Source organism: Ceratotherium simum, chromosome 40 (assembly GCF_057802395.1).
Source record: "Ceratotherium simum simum isolate JZ-2026a chromosome 40, ASM5780239v1, whole genome shotgun sequence".
Taxonomy (NCBI): Eukaryota; Metazoa; Chordata; class Mammalia; order Perissodactyla; family Rhinocerotidae; genus Ceratotherium; species Ceratotherium simum.
This window is the reverse complement of record NC_141939.1, coordinates 5,086,446-5,109,967: the sequence shown is the minus strand read 5'-3', so window position 1 is coordinate 5,109,967 and position 23,522 is coordinate 5,086,446. Positions and strand designations below refer to the sequence as shown.

Sequence of the window (23,522 nt, the reverse complement as noted above, 5' to 3'; positions counted from 1 at the left end):
GGTGAAAACCCAGGACAGCTGGGGGAAAGGAAGAGGGAAGAAACAAACCCACCACACCTGCAGAAGGAGCAGAGATAGGTGCTGGGCTCAGAACTACTGAGAAGGCCATGCCCCTGAGACTCTGGGACACCATGCCTGACTAAGACTAAGGCTCATTCAGAGAACACCCACCCATCACTCCCCTGCAAACACTGAGTAGCAAGTAACTTGCAAGAGACAGACTGTCTCTCAGGCCCAGTGTAAAAGGAAAATCAAAATCCAAGGGTGGAACAAACATTGAAAAACAACCCTTGGGCCAGCCCAGTGGTTAAATTCCAAATGCTCCACTTCAGCAGCCTGCCCTGGTTCCCAGGCACGGACCTACACCATTTGTTGGCAGCCATGCTGTGGTGGCGACCCACATACAAAATAGAGGAAGATTGGCACAGATGTTAGCTCAGGGCTAATCTTCCTCACCAAAACAAACAAACAAACAAAACAAAAACAACCCTCTAGCACATCATCCCCCACTTTAACACAAAGTATCACTACAAGAATTTCAGGATATGGTGCACTGAAGGTAACAATAACAAACAAACCTCAAACCTAGCCCAACTCCTAATCAGATTAATTTTTGTGCCTTTTCTTTTATAAAAAAGAAAGCCATGTTCATTTCCAGGCATAAAAAATATTTATGGTCTCTATCTACTACACAGGATGTCCAGCTTTAACAAAAAAAAAAAATACTAAAAAGAAAGAATAAACAACGTAGTACTAAGAGACAAAAGTACTCATCAGAAACAAACTCAGATATGACACAGATGCTGAGAGGATCTGACAGAAATTTAAAAATAACTGTGATTAAGACATTAAAACCTCTAATGGCAAAGGTGAACAACATTCAAGACTAAGTAGGTAATTTCAGCAGAGAGGTGGAAACCTTAAGAAATAATCAAATGGAAATGCTAAAACTAAAAAACACAGTAATACAGATGAACACAAAAAGGAAAAAAGAGTAAATCAAAACAGAAAAGAGCATCAAAGAGCTGTGGAACATCAAATGGTCTGACGGATGCATAATTGGAAACACAGGAGAAGAGAGAAAACAGGGTATAAGAAATATTTGAAAAAACAATGGCTGAGAATTTTCCAAAAACAATGACAGACACAAACCTATGCCCCCAAGAAAGTCAGAGAATACCAACCAGGATAAATTAAATAAAATGCCCTAACACTTCTGCCAGGGTGGTGTCAGAGAAGCCCAAGTAGTAAGCCAAGATTTTCACCCCCACCAACTGTAACAAGTCCTCCCTGCCTGATGGTGTCCACTTCCACCCAGCAGTAACAAGGTGCTCTTCCCCCCTCAGACTTTGAGTGGGGAACCTTAACTTTAACCTCCACCTGGCAGTAATAAGGCAGGGTCCAATCATCCCCTGACAGATCAGTGTCAGACAGAGCCAACTAAATAGAAGGTTTCAATAATATCCAGAGTATCATAACATAAAACAAAAATGTCTAGGATTACATTGAAAATCATTCTATCATACCAAGAAGCAGGAAGATCTCAACCTGAATGAAAGAGACAATAGATACCAACCCTGAGATGACAGAGACATTAAATTTATTTGACAAAGATTTTAGAGCAGCGATTTAAAAATGTTTAAACTGGCAAGTACCAACAAGTTTGAAACAAATGAAAACGAGAAAGCATCATCAAAGAAATAGAAAGTCTCAGCAAAGAAATAAAAGATATGAAGGAGAAGCAAATGGAATTTTAGAACATAAAAATACAATAACCAAAATTTAAAAACTCAGTAGGGGTCAACAGCAGAATGGAGGGGACAGAAGAGAGAATCAGTGAATTGGAATATAGAACAATATAAATTATCTAATTTGAGAATAGAGAGAAAACAACTGAAGAAAAAAAAAGTAAACAGAGCCTTAGATAGTTGTGGAACTGTAATGAAAGATTTAATGTTTGTGTTATCATAGTCCTGAAGAGAGAGGAGAAAGAGCATGGGACTCGAAGACATAATGCCTGACTCTTCCCAAAGTTGGCAAGAGATATAAATGTATAGATTCAAGAAACTGAGCAAACCCCAAAGGAATCCATAAAAATATATGAAAATTTGTGGGAGACAGGTAAAGCAGTGTTAAAAGGCAAATTTATAGCACTAAGTGCATACATTAGAAAAGAGGAAAAGTCAAATAAATAATTGACATTCTCACCTCAAGAATCTAGTAAGACAAGAGCAAAGTAAATCCAAAACAAGCAAAAGGAAGGAAATAATAATGATAAGAGAATAAATCAATGAAATTGAAAGCACAAAAACAATTGAGAAAATCAATGAAACAAAGAACTATTTCTTTTAAAAGATCAATAAAATTGCCAAACTTCTAGCAAGAGTGACAAAGAGAAAAATGAGAGGAGACATGAATTGCAAATATCAGGGATGATATAGGGGATATCACTACAGATGCTGCAGATATCAAAAGAATAATAAGAGAATTCTACAAATAATCCTACACATATAAATTTGACAACTTACAAGCTACCACAATTCACCTAATATGAAACAGATAATTTTAATAGACCTATAACTATTATTTACATTGAAATCATAATTTTAAAACTCCAAAAAAAGAAATCTTCAGCCCAGATGGTTTCACTGGAGAATTCTACAAAACATTTAAAAAATTCTACAATTCTACACAACCTATGCCAGAAAACAAAAGAAAAGAACATGTACTTCATGTTATGAATCTAGTATTACCCTGATACCAAAACCAGAAAATGACAGTATAAAAAAAGAAAACTATAGACCAATATCTATCATTAATATGGACACAAAAATCCTTAACAAAATATTAATAAATAAAATTAAGCAATCTATAGAATGAATTATACACAATGGCCAAGTGAGGTTTATTTCAGGGATGCAAGGGTGGTTCATATTAAAAAATCAGTGGAATTCACCATATTAACAGGCAAGAAGAAAAAACACGAGCATATCAATCAATACAGAAAATGCATTTGACAAAATTCAACATCTAATGATAATAGAAACTCACAGAAAAATAGGAACAGAGGGAAACTTCTGCAACTTGAAGAAGAGCAACTACAAAAACCTACAAAATCATAAGTAATCTACAGAAAAAAAGCCTCCTTGAAGTAATATGTGAATTCAAAAAGGGTGCAGAACGCAAGATAAATATACAAAAGTTAATTATATATATTAGCAATGAACACATGGATATCAAAATTAAAAATACAATACCCATTTACGATTACCCCCCAAAATGAAATGTTTAGCTGTAAATTTAGCAAAATATATGCAGGACTTAGAACTGAAAACTATACAACACTGATGAAAGAAATCAAAGATCTAAATTAATGGAGAAACAAACTATGTTCATGAATTGAAAGACTCAACATAGTTAAGATATTAACTTTCCCCAAATTGATATCCAGGTTTAATGCAATTCCTATTAAAAAAAATAACAAGATTTGCAGATATATACAAGATTATTCTAAAATTTATACGGAAAGGCAATGGAACTAGAATAGCTAAGATCATTAAGGAAAAGAACAACAAAGTGGAGGAATCAGTCTACTCGAGTTCAAGACTTATCATATGGCTACAGCCATCAAGACTAGGCTGGAGCAGGGGCCAGCCTGGTGGCGCAAGCGGTTAAGTGCGTGCACTCTGCTGCGGTGGCCTGGGGTTTGCCGGTTCGGACCCCGGCCGCACACTGATGCACTGCTTGGCAAGCCATGCTGTGGCAGCGTCCCATATAGGGTGGAGGAAGATGCCCACGGATGTTAGCCCAGGGCCAGTCTTCCTCAGCAAAAAAAGAGGTGGATTGGCAGATGTTAGCACAGGGCTGATCTTCCTCACAAAAAGAAAAAAAAAAGACTATGCTGGAGCAACTGATGTCCACAAGCCAAAAAAAAAAAAAAAAAAAGAACCTCAGCCTAAGAGTCACACGCTATACAAAAATTACCTCAAAAAAGATCATGAACGTAAGTTTAAAACACAAAAATATAAAACATGTAGAACAAATATAGGAGAAAAACCTTTAGGATCTAGGCCATAAAAGAAAAAAATTGATAAATATAACTTAATCAAAATTAAAAACTTTTGCTCTGTGGAAGACGTGTTAAGAGGATGAAATGACAAGCTACAGATGAGAGAAAGCATTTGCAAACCACATATCTGACAAAGGACTAGTATCTAGAATATATGAAGAACACTCAAAACTCAACAGCAAAAAAACAAACTCAATTAGAACATAGACAAAAGATATGAAGAGACATTTGACTGAAGAAGATATACAGACAGAAAATGAGCACATATAAAGATGTTCATCATCATTAGTCATTATGGAAATGCAAATTAAAATCACAAAGGATATTACTTCATACCTATCAGAAAGGCTAAAGTAAAAAAGAGCGACTACACTAAATACTAACAAGGATGCAGAGAAACTGGATCACTAATACGTTGCTGGTGGGAGTATAAAATAGTAGTCTCTGGAAAACAGTTTGGCAGTTTCCTTAAAAAATAAACATGCAACTACCACACAAGCTAACAATTGCACTCCTGGGCATTTATCCCAGACAGATGAAGACAGATTCACACAAAAACTTGTACATGAATTTCATGGCAGCTTTATTTATAATAGCCAAAAACTGGAAACAATCCAGATGTCTTTCAACAGGTAAATGGTTAAACAAACTGTGGTCCATCTGTACCATGAAGTATTACTCAGCAATCAAAAGGAATGAACTGTTTATACATGAAACAACATGGATCAATCTCCAGAGAATTATGCTGAGTGAAAAAAAATCCAATCCCAAAAGTTTACATAGTATATTATTCCATTTATATAACATTCACGTAATGACAATATTATAGAAAAGGAGAATAGATTAGTGGTTTCCAGAGGGTGAAGAGAGGTTGGGAGTGAGAGGGAAGAGGGTGTGGCTATAAAAGGGTAACACGAGGGATCCTTGTGCTGATGGAGATGTTCTGTATTTTGACTGTATAAATATGAGTATTCCAGTTGTGATATTGTACTGTAGTGCTAAAAGATGATACCACTGGGGGAAATTGGATAAAGTATACACAGGATCTCTCTGTATTTTTTCTTACAAATACAAGGGAAGTATAATTATCCAAAATAAGTAGTCTAACTTAGACATATATGTGAACAAAATAACAATATATGTACAAACAAAATAAACATCAACAATGAAAACCCTACACCTAAGCATAAAAGGACACCTGGCTAAAGACCTTGAGACTTGAAGAACGGCATTGTAGTGAGTCCCCGGTTTTCTTTTTATCTCTCATATGACTCTAGATTGGGTGCCAAAGAGGCCTGCAACCTGAAACCATTAACAGGCATAGACCAAAACAAATGAAACAAGACAAAACCCCACCTGCTCTGACCAAAGGACTGGGGAAAGCTAAGCCCAACAGAGATCTAGTGGGAATCCCCAAACTCTACTCCACAACCCAGGCCCTGTTCACTGGAAGCAGTGACAGTATTGATGCCATGGCTATCCCAGACCCTGCTCCACAACTCAGACCCTGTCAAGTGGTCCAATCTGCCAGCAGAAGCAGCAGAACCCCAGCTGCCCAGTCCCTGTTCCACAACCCACCTCTTGTAGGCAATCTGATGCAACCAGAAACAATGGCAGCAGTAAAATCCTCAGCCATCCCAGCCCTCATGCCATAACATTGGGGCACGTGCCAGTGGTCTGGTCTGCTGACGGCAATGGCAGTAACAATATCCCAGGCTGTCTCAGCCCCCACTCCACATCAGGGGTACTGGCAGGTGATTCCATACAACTGCAACAGCAGCAAACAAAGCCCTGGGCATTTCCAAACTCGGGCACTAGCAGGTGGTTTGACTCACTGGCAGCAGCGGCATCAGTGCAGCTATTCTAGCCCCCATGTTACAACCAGGTCACCTGTGGGTCATGTGATCTGCCAGCAGCAGCAAAGTCCCTGACTGTCCCAGCTCCGGTGGGGCACTGATGGGAAGTCCAGTCCTACAACAACAGCAAACACAAAACCCTGTGTCTTCCTGCCCTCTACTCAGTGGCAAAGGTAGACTTAGGCCCAGCAGCTTCTGACCCTGTACCCCAGAGGGTCACCCAGCAGCAATATGCAACCCAGGGATATGCCATCCACCCCCACAGACAGCACAAAACAGGAATTAAGTGGGAGCCCAGCAGCATGAGAAGAACAAAGCAGACCAGAATAGGATTACATGGCTCAGAAAACTAAAGTATCATTGGAACTAAAGGCCCCAAAGTAGGATAGAATTAACATGCTAAACCTGAACAAGGCGACTGCCTGCAAATGAGGAGATTTAAATGGGAATAAAGAGTCCCCTAACATAGCAACCAAATTGTCCAGAATACAGTAAAAAATCACTCATCCTACCAAGAACCAGGAAAACAACATTTGAATGATAAAAGCAATCAACTGATGCCAATACCAACAGAGCCTCAGAGATCTCTGGGACAATAAAAAGGATGTAACATTCATACCATCAGAATTCTAGAAAGGAGGGGAGAAAGAGTGTGGGACTGATAAAGTATTCAAAGAAGTAATGGCTAAAAATTCTCCAAATTTGGTGAAAAACATAAAAACTACAACTCAAGAACCTAAGCAAACCCCAAATAGGGTAAAACCAAAGAAGACACTTCTGAGAAGACACAAAACTTCTGAAAACTAAAGACAGAAAAATCTTAAAAATAGCCAAAGAGAAATAACACATTAACTACAAAGGAACACCAATTCAAATGACAGCAGTTTCTCACCTGATACCATAGAAACCAGAAGGAAGTGGCACAACATGTTTCAAGTACTGAAAAAAAACGAACTGCAAGCCATGAATCATATATCTGGTGAAAACATCCACCAGGGTTGAAGGAAATGGAAAACAAAGAGAATTTATTGCTGGGAGACCTACCCTTAAAGAATTGCTAATGAAAGCTCTCCAAATAGAAAGAAAGCTGGACCTTCAGAAATGAAAGAAGGCCAATGGAATGGGTAAATATAGAAGTAAACATAACACACAATCCTTAACCTCATGAGTTTCCTTAATCATGTTTTATGGCTGAAGCAAAAGTTTAACACCATCTAATATGGTGTATAATGAATGTAGAGGAAATACTTCAGATAGTTAAAGTTTTTATATGGTGAGAGTAAAGGGACCTAAATGGAAGGAAGGTTTGTACACTTAACTTGAAGTGGTAAACCATCAATATCAGTAGGCTATGATAAGCTACATATATGTATAAGAAAATACCTAGAACAACCATGAAGAAAACTATACACGGCAATGCACTCAAAACCATTACAAATGCAACAGAATAGAACACTAAAAAACCTTCAAATAATCTACAGGAAGGCAAGAAAAAATAAGAGAAATGAGAAATGGAGGAAAAACACAGAAAACAACAAAATGGGAGGGTTAAGCCTTAAATACCAAGAATTACTTTACATGTAAATGGTCTAAATATACCAATTACATGACAGAGATTGGAGAGTGAACAAAAATATGACCCAACTCTATGCAGTCTAAAAGAAACGCTTCAAACGTAACAACGTTAAGTAGGTTGAAAATAAAAAAAAGGAAAAGATACATTATATAAACATTAATTTTTAAAAGTCAGGAGTAACTATATTAATATCACATAAAGTAGACTTTAAAGCAAAGAAAATTACAAGGGCCTCGATATGATAATAAAAAGATCAATCCAACAAGAAGATAATAACCCTGAATGTGTATGCACCAAACAACAGAGCTTCAAAATACATGAAACAAAATCTAATGGAGCTGAAAGAAATAATGGACAAATCAACAATTATGATTGGAGACCTCAATACCCCACTCTTAACAGTTGATAGCACCACTAAACAGTCAGCAAGGATATAGAGGAACTGAATAATACCATCAACTAACCATATCTAAATAACATTTAGAGAACACTCCATCCAACAATAGAATACATATTCTTTTCAAACATTGAAAATTCATATAAATAGACCATATCTTGAGTTATAAAACAACCCTTAAAAAATTTAAAAGAACTGAAATCATACAGAGTATGTCCTCTGACCATAATGGAATCAAAATAGAAATTGGTAAAGAAAGACAAGGTGAAAATCTCCAAACACTTGGAAATTAAAGAACAGGCTTTAAATAATTCACCACTCAGAAAAGAAATCACAAAGAAAATGAAAAATTACATAGCATTGAATGAAAATTAAACAAAACATGAAAATTTGTAGGATGCAGCTATTGCAGTGCTGAGAAGGAATTTATGGCACTAAAATCCTACATTAGAAAAGAGGAAATATCTCAAATCAATAATCTATGTTCTTATCTTAAGAACCTCTGGTCTATCTTTTCAAGGATGTTTATATAGAGAACAGCCTTGGAAAATAGAGATAATGTCTTCCTTCAGAGCAAAAGGCAGGCATGCTTATTATCCAGTGTAAAGACAATACCTAATTCTGGAGCACAGGACAAGCATGTTTATAGTCCATTATAGAAAACTCAGTTTCTCTAAGTTCAGGGTCCCTCTCCTTTAGCACAACCTACTGTGTCTGTGAGTGTCACCTGGCCCTCCTCACATCACCCTGTGGGAACTAGGGTTCAGGGAACTGGTACAAAGAAAATGCTAAAACTCTGGCTATTGCTATTGCTGTGAGTAATAAAATCCTTTGTCTCTGACCCAGGAGTCTTGGATCTTCTGCCAGCATCCAAGTTAGTCTGCAAGTAAGGTAAAATCTCAGACCCTTCACAGTTCTTGACATGTATTCACACAAAAACCTGTATGCAAATGTTCATAGCAGTTATATTTATAAACGCCCCGAATGGGAAATAACACAGATGTCCTTCAACAGGGAACAGATAAACAGTTTTACATCCATACAATGGAATACTACTCATCAGTAAAAAGAACAAACTCTTGATTCATGAAATAATTTGGATGAACTTGAATGCATTTTGGTAAGTGAAAGAAGCTAGAACCAAAAGGCTATCTATTGTATGATTCTGCTTATATGACATTCTGGAAAAAATAAAAGTATAGGGACAGAAAGACAGATCAGTGGTTACTAAGAGAGAGGAGGGGTTAACTACAAAGGGGCACATGAGGAAATTTGGGGGGTGATATAACTACTCTCTTTGGTACTATGGTATAAATACCTGACTCTTACGCATTTGTAAAAATCCATAGAACTACACAGTCATGTGCCGCATCATGATGTTTCAGTCAATGATGGACCGCATATACGACAGTGGTTCCATAGGATTAGTACCATATAGCCTTGGTGGGTAGTAGGCTATACCATTTAGGTTTGTGCAAGTACACTCTATGATGTTTGCACAATGACAAAATTGCCTAACAACACATTACGTAGAACTAATCCTCGTCATTAAGTGACAGATGACTGTACATCAAAAAGAGTGTTTTTTACTGTGTGCAAATTAAAATAAGAATCAACTAGGACATGGGGGGAACCCAAGATGGAATGCAGACCATGACCAAAGAATTTAACTGTATTACTAATGAATGACATAACCACACTGAAGGGGTTGGGTAAAAAAGTACCTGACTATAGAAAACAGTTTTTTGACTGGATACTGTAGGCTAAAGACAAAAATAACAATACACAAACAGTGTACTCTAGCTGGTAAACTTGTTTCTCATAGAGTATGGGTTAGCAATTCTGAAATTACTTTACATGTATACTAGTGTCAAACACTTAAGTAAATACATTATAGAAAATGAGAGATTTCTCATGGTGAAAGAAGTTACAAACAAGCAAACAGGTTCATTACAAACGAACCCTGTGGCACTGGATTGGAGAAGAGGTATCAGTAGGAATTCATGGTTTTGTTTTTCTTTTTAACATAAATACAGATAGATAGTTACAGAAATACAGATGTTTGTGGATGCATGGGTTATTATACATATATTTCCTGTCTGTGTCCACTGCGAGGGCCTAGGAGCAGTGACAGTCCGGTAGCACTAATACCTAGGTGCCCAGATTTTTCTTTCTAAATACCACTCTCTAAAATAAAAGAAACAAGGGCTCCTTGGAGAAGTGGTAGATTCCAGGGGCTGAGCCTGGGAAAATACAAGATGATCATGGAACATCTTGTAGTGTCAGAAAGTAAGGAAGTGTTAAAGGAAAAAAGAGGAGGGATGCACGTTTGAAGAACACAGGAGGCAACCTAAAAGAGTTCCCAGCGCCAAAGTGGGAACAATTTTAGAAACAAAACAAAGGACAATAGTATTGGATTATAACTCAAAAGGTAAAATAAATATCCATGCAGTCTGTACTGAAATAAATATATGATTGAATGAATAAATAAAATGGAGAAAAGGGGAAATTTTTCCTTATAGAAGAATTCTAACAAAATGTAAAAGGAAGGAAATTGAAAGTCACGGTTAGAACAGTACAGCAATAAAAGTATCTCCTCCAAAACACTTCTTATTTATAAAGGGGAAAAATAGTAACTTTATAGGTGAGAAATCTGGCCCAGATGTTACCTTAACCAAGTGATCAAAGTTAATATCACCAATATTAAGGCACATCAACATCACGTACCTGATATGCATGTGATATGATACAGTGCACTAAGGAAGACACACCCCCTCTGTGGTATGCCTCCCCAAAATCCATAACCCCAATCCAATCATGAGAAAACATCAGAGAAAGCCAAATTGAAGGACATTCTACAAAACATCTGATCAGTACTCTTCAAAAGTGTCAAAGTCATGAAAGACAAGGAAAGACAGAACTGTCAGATCAGAGGAGGCTGGAGACCTGGTAACTAAACGCAATGTGGATTGAAGCCTGGACTGAATCTTGGCACATAACACGGACATTAGTGGAAAAACTAATGAACTCTGAATGAAGTCTGTAATTTAGCTAATAACAGCAATGTGCTTTTCTTAGTTTTGATGATGGTACTATGGTTATGTCAGATCTTAACACTAGGGAAAGCTGGGTGAAGGGTTTATGGGAACTCTCTGTACTATTTCTGTGACTCTTTTGTAAATCTAAAATGATTTCAAATTTAAGAGTTTTTTAAAAACCCAAAAAACTCCTGCAGCATTTGGGCAGCAGAAATGTAGCTTAGATGGTAAACAAGAACAACTTCTCTCTGAGCCCAACCTCAATCATCTTCTGTTGACAAGCCCACTGCTGAGGGTATGTGGAAAACATGGTGGAAAAGCTGGGAGAAGGCCACACTGAGAACCACGTGAAAGCCACTCAGGATTTGGCTCCTGTTTCACACCTGCTCCCACAGCAGCCTTGGGCCAGACCCCAGCCCCAACGACCCTCCCCGGCAGGCACTGCCCCAGGCTGTGCTGTTCTGGCCTTAGGACTGGTGATGCCTGTTTGGGGAACTGCCGCCCACCCGGCGCCAGCAGCACACGGCAGGCTCAGAACGCCTGAGCGGTGTGCTGAAGGTACCGGCTTGACTCCTGGACCAAACCAGCCAAAATAATTATAGAGGAATCGAGTCTTCAGGAAAATGAATTTTGCACATTCAATAAGCAAGGAAGGGAGCTTTGGCGAAGATTTTTGAAGAGAGCAGAATCATGCTATACAAAGAACGATCTGAGTTATATTTTTAGCCATTTAGACAGCTGATTCTATTCATTAGTAGTTTTTATATAAAGCAGAACTCATTAGTGTTTTTACCCAATGAGATCACATATATAATATCTTGTTTTCATAAACCCTAAATTACTGGACTCTGAATTAGCAAGATATTTCCTATTACCTATAGGCTGTAAAAGGAGAGAACATATGTCCCAAGTAACTTCATTGGTTAATCCTGGAAATTTAACAAGTTGGGTATGAATTTAATATTCTTTCCCAGGCTAAGGTGGCCAGTCAGGACAAAATGTTACAGGCATCATTATTTCTTATAGAACAGATTTCTCCCCCTCTCTTTTTTTTTTTTTTTAAAGATTTTTATTTATTTTTTTCCCCCCAAAGCCCCAGTAGATAGTTGTATGTCATAGCTGCACATCCTTCTAGTTGCTGTATGTGGGACGCGGCCTCAGCATGGCCGGGGAAGCGGTGCGACGGTGCGCACCCAGATCCAAATCTGGGCCGCCAGCAGTGGAGCGCGCACACTTAACCACCAAGCCACGGGGCCTGCCCTCCCTCTCTCATTTTAAAAAACAAATCCCAAGGGAACTCCAGCACATCCAATGACAGCACAGGCCCTGCTCTGCTGACATCCAGGGAGCTCTGCTAATGTCCATTGTGGCTTTTGTCAAACCTGGGACTCTAAACTCAGGCACTGAACTATTTTAAAGATGTTTGTGATCTACATTTGACCTTTTAAAAAGAGCCCTTAGTCTCAATTTTCGTGTATCTCAAATATCTAGAATGCTATGTGGTTCTGGGAAAAAAAAAAACTTTTAAAATTAAGATAAGTTCAAGACAAGAGAAAATTTAAGGAAAGGAAAATCCTTCCCATAGTCTATGTAAATGCCGAGAGCAGTGGCTTTAAAGGTCTCCCAGTAAAACGCAGGCCTGAAGAAATTATTTCACCTCCTTACTATACATACCCTGCTGCCCTTTCTCTCTCCCTGCTTTCAGTCCTAACCACTCACACTGTACTGTATGTTTCTACAAGTTCATTATTTTTGAACAAAGTCCACTGTTAAAAATAGCTGCAATATATCATTTACAACAACAATGAGGTTTCAGAAGGAACAAATCTGAATGTTTGAGTACAAAAAAAATTATATTCTGAAATTTTTTTTCGAAAAGGGGCTGAGACATGAGCCCAGGGCAGATCTGGAAATGGGATGCTGTGAATAGAAGCTTGTCTAAACATTAAGATATTGATTAATGAGACTGGATTAATGTGACCTTTGTAAACAAAATGAGCATTTACATGAAGCCACTACCATCATTGGGGCTCAAAGCACTTTCTCATGACTTCTATCCTGCGAATAAACCCAGCAGGTGATCACGTCAGGCTTCTTCTCCCAGATCTAGCCTGCATCTTACCTTCATGTCTCTGACCCAGGACTGAGCCCCTTTCAAATTATCTTCATCGATTTCAACAAGTTTTTCCTGCCATGCAACTGCTTGAGCATCAAACTGCACAAAATTGAATTTCCTTTTATATTTCAGCTGTTCCTGTAAGAGACAATTTTTCTTTAAGCATAAACCTACTCAAATGTAAGAAAAGGTTAGGACGGGTCATGGTTTGATAAATTTTAATCACTATGAGATCTATTTTCAGTTCTAGAAGCTAAAAATTACATTCAATAGAGAAAATCTTTTCTGGTACAAAAGGCATTTAAATAAAATTTATACACAGTTTGGATATTTAACATTTACAAATGTATATATGTATGATTATATATTATATATATCAAATATAAGTTATATATATATATAATGTGACATTAAATGTTGTCTTTAATACTGACATTAATGGTATACCAGGGCCAGCCCTGTGGCTTAGCAGTTAAGTGCGCGTGCTCCGCTGCTGGCGACCCGGGTTCGGATCCCGGGCGTGCACCGACGCACTGCTTCTCTGGCCATGCTGAGGCCGCGTCCCACATACAGCAACTAGAAGGATGTGCAGCTATGACATACAGCTATCTACTGGGGCTTTGGGGGAAAAAATTAAAAATTAAAAAAAAATAAAAATAAAAAAAAATGGTATACCAAATAAGCACACTAAGTGCAATCAGCTTAAAGAAAAGAAATTCGAAATGATGTCATCATCTTGGTGATCATCTTTTTGGTAAGGCTATTATTCCGTTACGTATCTATTCATCTGCCTTCCATCAGCTCATATTTCTCCAGTAGAGATTTATCAAATTAAAAACTGTATTTTGTATTTGTCAATACTCCCCGCAATTATTTTCTGTGGTTAATACTCACACAAATACCACTGACTCATCACAGTACTATGATACCCATTATAGGTATGGAAACTAGGAGTCAGGAAACGTAAGCAATCTGCTTCAGGTCACACAACTCAGAGGCAGCACAGGTAGAATAAGAATTGCAGGTTCCTAATCATCAGCCTACACTCCTCTCGTACTTCAATTCCGGGGCCAGTGCACGCAGCACCCCTAATAAACTTTGGAAATTAAAACAAAAACGCCAAGCTGAAGGGTCTCTAGAAAACAATGGAGGTATGTACACACCACAGATTTCAGGATAGAGAAAACTTGAAGCAATGGACATAGAAACTCCCTTAGCAACACATGCATTACAGAAACGACCCACCATAGGAAAGGTCTGCTTGCTATGGAGAACTGATAACTCTCTAACAGGCAAAAGAGAGCTTTCTCCTAAAGTGGCTTTCCTATGGCTTTTTGAGTGCAAACCTTACCCGTGTAATTCTCATAACCACTGCAGGTGATGACTGATGGAGATGTATTCAGGAGGCACAGGCCCCCAAACGCATGAACCTGACAGCTCCATCTAACCTGTATAAACTGGATGATCTTGTCCTTCACCAAGTCCAGTTTTCCCTTCATTGAGTGAGATGTATCAATGAGAACATAGACGCAATCATTACACACTTTTCCAAAGAGCATTTGACTCCCGTGCTGTAGCCATTTAATCCTAGGCAGGAAAAAGATTGAAAGTGAATGGTTAGAGCCTATGGCAATGAGCATCTTCCTAAGAACTTAATGATACATCTACAGAGGCCAGAGCTGTGCTTTATTGTTTATACACAAACTTCTGTGAGTGGATTACTTGCTTTGAGGGTTTCCAGTAGAAAACCCTACATTTGGGCTGATTCCCTCATCACTACCACCCCCTTACCCCCACCCACTATCCATCATCAATCCAAGTAAAACAGAACTAGGAAAATTGATAGGACAGCAAACTAAATCCAATAGTGGGTTCCAAAGCCAAAAGTAAATTACTTCCAGTCATCTGATAGTTTGAAGCCTCAGCTATGACTTCAGACCATTTGTTCTTCTAACTCTACTGACTGCAGTCAAGCTAGTAATGTCAGCACACTCCTGAAGCTTCAGGGAAGCTTATGGATAGTCTCAACCAACCCCAGGTCCCTATAATAAGCAAGTACCAGGTGGTTCTATGAGGAGGACTCTTTCATGCTCAAAGCTCAGGCTCCCATCACAGGATGTAAATTAAGTTCTTGGCTGCAGATGGAAAAAATATTTGAAACAGAGTTCAGAGTTCAGCAAGGCCTAAGCTACTAGAATTTGTAGGGCAAAATATTGAAGAAGAGGTTACTGCATAGAAAGAGAGAGAGAGGGTGGGAAGGGATGGAGACAGAGAGAAAGAAAGGGAGAGAGAATGCACTCTAGAGAGCTGCAGAAGGATGCCCCGAGATTTTGGCTAAGTAATGACCAGGGCATGTGTGTGAAGCAACTACCGAAGTCAGGGAATGAATCACCAAAAAGGAGTAGGTAGATCAACCCCTCAGAGCTTACACAGGACTGGAAATAGTTCATCTTACAACCAGCCAGAGTGGAAAGCCTCCTTAATACATGGGGCATCAAGTAGAGTCCTCATAAGGGTATTGCCTTAGTAGTAGGACCAAATTAGCCCTGGACTAAAGGCTGCCCTGGACCAATGCTAACATAACTTAAAAGCAAGCCCCAGAGGGATCAAAGTGATTCCAAGTAACTTAGCTGCACCACAGAACATATGTAAAAAATATAACAAAATCCAGCACCCAACAATGTAAAATTCGAAATGTCTAGTATCCAATAAAAAATTACCAGACACACAAAGAAGCATGAAAATATCATCCATAACCAGAAGAAAAATACATCAACAGAAACAGACCCAAAAATGACACAGATGATAGAATTAGCAGAAAAGGGTGTTACACGGCTATTATAAACATAATCCATATGTTCAAGAAGGTAAAGTATGAACAGAATGAGACAAGAAATGCAACATACAAAAAAAAGACCCAGAGGGAACTCCTAGAGACATACAATAACAGAAATGAAAAATACACTGCATGGTATTAACAGTAAATTAGACCCTAGCAGAAGAAAAGATCAGGGAACTTTAAGAAAAACATAGCAATAGGAAACAATTAAAAATAAAACACAGAGAGCCTGAAAAAAATAACAGAGAATAAGTAACCTATGGAACAATATCAAGAAGTCTAACGTGTAATGAGAGACCAAGAAGAAGGGGAAAGTGGGAGACAGAAAAGATATTTCAAGAAATATGGCTAAATTTTTCCAATTTTGATGAAAACAATACACCCATAGATATAAGAAGTCCAAAGAAACCAAACAGAATAAAAATTTAAAAACACACACCAAGGCACATTATAACACTAAAAAGGCTGAAATCCAGTGATGGAGAGAAAAATCTTAAAAGCAGCCAGAGACAATATAAGTATGACAGGAGACTTCCCATCATCAATCATGCAAGCCAAAAGACACGGAGAAAGATTTTTAAAGTATTGAAAGATAAAACTGCAATCCTAGAATTCAATAGTTAGCAAAAATATCTTCCAAAAATAAAAGTAAATTAATGAGTTTTTCAGACTAAAACAGCTGAAATAATTCATTACCAACAGACCCGCCCTAGGATCTATACAAAAGAGGAAAGAGCAACAGAAATATCAAATATGTGGATAAATACAAAATACATTTATTCTCATTTTAAATCTATTTATAAGATAATTGATAGTTTATAATGTATTGTGGGTTTAAAACATGTGGAAATAAAGTGTAGGACAGAAGGAAGAAAGAAAAGAAAAGACAGAAGGAAGAACGGAAGTTGTAGAATTTTTATGATATACATGAAAATAATAATGTTATTTGAAGGCAGACTGTGATAAGTTAAAGACGTATATGGTAAAGGCTAAAGCAGTCACACACACAACAAAACAAAGCAGTAGAGTTTATAAGCCAATAGTCGAGATAAAATGGAATCATAAAAAATATTCAGGCAGGGCCGGCCCTGTGGCTTGGTGGTTAAGTGCGCGCGCTGCGATGCTGGTGGCCCGGGTTTGGATCCCGGGTGCGCATCGAGGCACCACTTCTCCGTTCATCCTGAGGCCGAGTCCCGCATACAGCAACTAGAAGGATGTGCAGCTACGACATACAACTATCCACTGGGGCTTTGGGGGGAAAAATAAAATAAATAAAATCTTAAAAAAAAAAAAAAATATTCAGGCAAAAAAAAGAGTAAAAGGAGAACAAAGAACAGGTGGGACAAATAGAGAACAAATAGCAAGATCTTAGGTTTAAATCCAACCAAATCAATAATCACATTAAATGTAAATGATCTTAACATTCCAATTAAAAGGCAGAGATTGAGGGGCTGGCCCAGTGGCATAGCGGTTAAGTTTGCATGCTCTGCTTTGGAGGCCCGGGGTTCGCGAGTTTGGATCCCGGGCGCAGACCAACACGCCGCTTGTCAAGCCATGCTGTGGCGGCATCCTATATAAAGTAGAGGAAGATGGGCATGGATGTTAGCCCAGGGCCAATCTTCCTCAGCAAAAAGAGGAGGATTGGCAACAGATGTTAGCTCAGGGCCAGTCTTCCTCACCCCCTTCCCCCCAAAGAAAAGGTAGAGATTGTCAGATTGAATTAAAAAAATAATACCATATATCTGTCTACAAGAAATCTATTTCAATATGAGACAGACAAGGGAAGGTAAAAGCGTAGAGAAAAGATAAAACATGCAGACAATAATCAAAAGCAAGCTGGAGCGGTTATATTGGTATCATAAAAAGTAGATTTCAGAACAAACAATATTACCAGAGATAAAAAGGGACATTTCATAATAATAAAAGAGTCAATTCATGAAGAGAACACAACAATTCTAAATGTACATGCACCTACTAATAGAACTTCGAAATACGTGAAGAAATAGAACTGAAAAGAGAATTAGAAAAATCCACAACTACCATTGAAGATTTCAACACTCTTCTGTCAATAATTTACAGAACAATTAAACAAAAACTCAGTAATAATATGGAAGACTTGAACAATGCTATCAACCAACTTGAGCTGAGATATTTCTAGCATACTCCACCCAACAAAAGCAGAATTTGGTTTTTTCTTCATATTCTGGGCCATAAAACAGGTCTCAGTAAATTTATAAGAACTGAAATCATACAGTATTTCTCTGTCCACAGTGAAATTAAAAGCTATCACGAAAATCCACAAATACTTGGGAAGCAAACAATACATTTCCAAATACCCGTTTTGTCAAAGAAGAAATCACAAAGGAAATTAGAAAACGTTTTGAAATGAATGAAATGAAATACAACATATCAAAATTTGTGAGTGGCAGCTAACGCAGTACTCAGAGGAAAATTTATAAAATTAAATGCTTATGTTAGAAAGAAAGAAAGGTCTCAAATCAGTGATATAAGCATCCATCTGAAAAATTTAAACCCAAAGTAAGGAGAAAGAAGGAAATAATAAAGAGTAGAAATTAATGACACAGAAAGGAGAAAAGCCTACAGAGAAAAAAAATAATTAAACCAAAAGCTGGTTCTTCGAAAAGATCTATAAAATGGATAACCTGTAGCCAGACTGATTAGAAAATAAAGATGACCTAAAGGACCAACATCAGCTCTATCTATGTGCATTTAAAGAAATTGAATACATAGTTAAAAACCTTTCCACAAAGAAAAACTCCAGGCCCAGATGGCTTCAATGGTGAATTCTACACACATTTAATGGAGAGATAATATAAATTCTCCACCAAGTCTTCTGGAAAATAGAAAAGGAGAGAAAACTCCCCAACAAACTCCCCACCTCCTCGTGGGAGGAGAGGGATAAACAGACCTGGCAGCTGGCAGGTGGGGTATCTTTCAAGCAGCATCCTTTTTCCCAGATCTGAAATCCAAACTACTCTCCCCAAAAGTCAAGCCCAAAACCATAAGCAGAGAAGACTCCAGACACAAATATTACTTTTTCTGAGCAACCTATCACCAGCTTGGTTTTGAGAAGCTGGGGCTCTGGAGAGTTAATAAGGGAGCAGACAGGAGTCTGCGGCATGTGCTTTTAGAACAAAAAAACATAGAAGGAGGAGCTCTCATTTTCAAGCGGCTACTGCAGGCTGGGTACCAGCCTAAACTCATTATATTTAGTGGCTAATCTAATCCAGAGAACACATTTATAAATGGCATTATTATTTCCATTTTATGAATGAGGAAACCAATGCACAAAGACATTAACTAACATGCCTAGGGTCACACACAAGGGGCAGAGCTGGGATTACAATCCAGCTCTATCTGTCCTCAGAGCTCACGCACCTAAATGGATTAGGTCTTCATGGTCTAAAGCTGTCCCCTGGCATTTGGGAGGTGAAAGCATTAAGGTAGATTAGCCCCATGGGACTGATGTTGATGTCACAGCATTAGTACATGAGACTCACGAGCATTATAAGATTTTAAGAACCAGCAGGGTTGAGAGGGATCACATGAAGTTATTTTTAGCTGATTTCTAAAATACGTATATTTATATATATCATTCCATTGTGTTTAAATATTTCACAACATTGTAATATTGCCTTGAAATGTAATATTCAAGACTACAGAGGACAGGTGTAACACAGTGTGCAATATACCTGTGGCCTACAAAAAATGCAAGACATGAGCAGAAGCATTCCTTAGCCTCCTACACTGATGCACAACCAACATGATAACTACATCATTGTTTGCTGTTTTTAAGAGTCTGCACTGGCATCAAGGTAGCTTTGGAATCTGAATCTAAACATCCTCCTCTGTTATTATCAAGGCCACCAGCAAACCGACAGGTGGCAACCTTGACTTAAAAATGTTTATTGACCATTTCTCCTGGTTGAGCCTTTATCAAGAGGTCAAGCTGATTTCAATTTCAAGAGAGACTGGACCACTTGTACCCTCCTGCAAATACACCCACCTCCTCTGGATCCGGGCCAGGACTGCACGAATTCTCTCACTGTACCGTGAGTACTTCTCCTTGGTAACGCAGACATGGACCAAACTCCCGTCCTTCCAGGGAGCATGGACAAATCTACTGCAGTATTTTGCATGGACTGTCTTCTTGTTGGTCTCCTAAGGAAAGGACAAAGGACAGAAGCCACTCAGAAACCATTCCAAGAAGAAAAGTCTCCAGATGGCACCTCCATCTCTGCCTTATTTATACAGCTCTTAGCACTCATTCCCACCATAAAATCATTCAACTGCTGGTTCAACCAAACATGTACTAGGGCATGCTCCATATGAAGCCCTGTGCTGGATGTCATGAATGATGTCAGGAAGATATGAGCAATCCCATATGTGCCCCAGTGAGGCAATGTTTCCAGCAGGGAAACACTGTATGCACACTCCAACACAGACATACACACACACACAAACACATAGAAAGTTAGCAATGCAGGGCACTAGATACTCAGTACCCAGTGCTGAGTTGAGACAGTAACAACTGGGCAAGTTCTGGCAAAGAAGAAAGAGTTCACAGTGGACAAGAGGGTGAGGGAGACCATCTAGAGGAGGTGGCAGTTGAGACTCAGACAAAACATCTTTCCATTATTACTACAACGGAAGTAGACCCAAATGAAGTAGCCAAGAACCCCATTCCACATCTAGCGCCCTCTATGGGACATACAGAAGTGGTCCAAGGACAAGGCCTTCCCACAAAGAGCTTTCATGAGGTCTGTCACTCTCTATCACTCATCCAACCAATTTATAAATTTACCAAGCACTACTCCACGCTTGCAACTCTTTTAGGCATCAGGAATACAATCCATGAACAAAGACCAAAATCCCTGCCTTCATGGAGCTCACAGTACAGGGGAAGAGCCAGGTAATAAACAAGTAATTATATAGCAGGTCAGATGATGACAAATGCTACGGAGAAAAATAAGGCAAGGAAGGAGAAGAGAGAATGCTGAGAGAGGGGTCTGGGTGGGGACAAGTTAAAACTAAAAGGGGAAAGCCTCAAAGAGAAGGTGGTATATGAGCACAGAACTGCAGGAACAAAGGGTGTGGCCATACGGAGGTCTGAGCGGAGTTTGAAGACACAGCAAATATAAAAGTCCTGGGGTAAGAGTTTGTCTAGCATGTTTGTAGAATTTTAGGAGGGCCAGTGTAGCCAAAATACAGTAAGCAAGGGAAAGAGCGAGACGAACTAGAGAAGTATGAGGAGGAGGGCCAGGAAGTAGATTCTGCAAAGCATGCTAGCTGATGGTAATGACTCTGTCTCTTCCTCCAAGTGAAAAAGGAACTATCCAAGGGCCTTAACATAAGAAGTGACATAATTTCTTTTTTTTTATAATTTTATTTATTTATTTATGTTTTCCCCCAAAGCCCCAGTAGATAGTTGTATGTCATAGCTGCACATCCTTCTAGTTGCTATATGTGGGACGCGGCCTCAGCATGGCCGGAGAAGCGGTGCGTTGGTGCGTGCCCGGGATCCGAACCCAGGCCGCCAGTAGCGGAGCGCGCGCACTTAACCGCTAAGCCACAGGGCCAAGAAGTGACATAATTTTTTAAAGATATAATTGACACAATATTGTATAAATTTTAGGTATACAACATAATGATTTGATATATGCATATATCGCAAAATGATTACCACAATTAGTTAACATCCATCCCCACACAGGTACAATTTTTTTTCTTGTGATAAGAACTTTTAAGATCCACTCTCTTAGAGAAGTGACACAATTTATAATTTTAAGTTTTATTCATAGTTTTAAAGTTTAATTTCTAAAACTATATCATTTTAAAAGATAACTCCGGTTACTCTGTTGAGAACAGACTGTGGATGGTCAAGGGCAGAAGCAAGGAGTCAGCAGGTCAGTTAGGTGGCATGGACCAGGGGTAGTGGTGGAAATGGTGGGAAGTGGTCAGATTCTGAATTACACATATATCATGAAGATAGAACCAACACGATTTAGTGAGAGGTCAGATGTGGGTATGAAGGAAAAGAGAGAAGTCAAGAATGACTCTAAGGTTTTCGGCCCAGAGAACTAAAAAAATGGAATTGCAATAAATCGATAGGAGGAAGATTATGGGAGAGCAGCCTTGAAGGGGAAAATCAGGATTTAGTGGCTTACGCGTTAGGTTCGAGATGCCTATTAGACATCCCAGTAACGTGGCAAGTCGTCAGGTGGTGACCAGCGAAGGACTAGGGGCTAGAGATTTAAACTCGAAGTCACCAGCATGCCCACAGTATTAAAGGCCATGGGACTGGACGAGATCACCCAGAGAAAGGGGGCAGATAGAGAAGAGGTCTGAGGGCTGCGCCTTGAGGCCCTTCAGCATTTAGAGGCTGGGGACGCGGGAAAGAGTAACAAAGAAAACTGAGAATGAACAGCCAGTGAGGTAGGAGAAAAAATAGGACAGCATATTTTCTGCAAGCAAAAGAATTTCAAGGAAGTAACTTATTATATAAAATGTTGATAATAGGTCAAGTAAGAAAGAGACTGAGACCTGACCCCAGATTTAGCAAATCAGGTATCCCCGGAAAGAGCGGGTTTTGATGGATAGAGGGCCTGTGCCCGATTGGAGTGCATTCAAGGGAGCAGGGGAGAACTGCAAAATAGGAGAAATGGAATGTACAAAACGCTTGAGGAGCTGAATTCTAAAGAAGAGCAGAGAAATGAGGCCAATGAGGAAGATCCAACGGCAAATGCGGGGGTCAAAAAACTGTATTTTTAAGATGGGAGAAATAACACCACGTTTGTATGCTGATGGGAAAGATCTAGAAATGAGGACAATATTGACAATACAGAACAGAAAGAGGGAGTAATGAATGAATGAAGGGATAGCGATCAGTGCACATAGGGAGGGGTTAGCTTTAGATAAAACAAGAACAATTCAGCCACCCTAGAAGAAGTAAGGGTAGAACACACATGCGCAGATGCTGGGGGATTTGTAGATGTGCAGGTAGATGTTCATGGATGTTCACTTCAATGTTCAATGAATTGGGAAGCAAGGTCGTCTGCAGAGAGTGAGCATGGAGGAGAAGGTGTTTGAAGGTCGAGGACAAAGGAGAAGGTAGACACCTTGGAGAATGAGAGTCTGAGTAGACCAGAAAAGCACAGTAGGATTGCTGGGCAGCACAAAAGATCTGCCTGAAGTTGGAGGTCGTGAATGTAAAGTGAAAACAGGCATGGTGGCTGTGTGTTTTTCTCCAGGTTCCTCTACTGCAGTCAAATGCACAGGTGCAAGGCAGAAAAGGCAGAAAGTTGGATTTAACCAGGGTTGGGATTTTGCCAGATGAGTGTAATATTGTACGAGAGGGGAAAAGTAGTTGAGAATGCATGAGAGGGACAAAGGGATAGAGAGGACAGAGAAAAGGTGGTAGAAACAACAAACTGTATATCCCATTGGGGTTGAAAGATTGGTGGAATTAGGGCAGTAGAGGAAATGACCTAAAGAAAAGTGGTCAGAGAGTGGGACCTCTGGAATTGATTACGTGGGTTATGATGACACAGTTAATGTAATAAGAACAAGAGGGTGCCTATGGCAGGAGTGATAGAGATGGAGGGGAGGAG

The 23,522-nt window shown here is 39.0% G+C and overlaps 1 protein-coding gene across 1 annotated transcript in view; it reads right to left on the bottom strand.

Moving 5' to 3' along the window:
- Positions 1-23,522, bottom strand: part of VWA3B (von Willebrand factor A domain containing 3B) — a 188,826-nt gene that overhangs the window by 99,667 nt on the left and 65,637 nt on the right. The window contains 3 exon segments of the mRNA XM_087426182.1: positions 13,059-13,190; positions 14,501-14,639; positions 19,919-20,073. Of these exon segments, the coding sequence (XP_087282308.1) occupies positions 13,059-13,190; positions 14,501-14,639; positions 19,919-20,073 (426 nt within the window).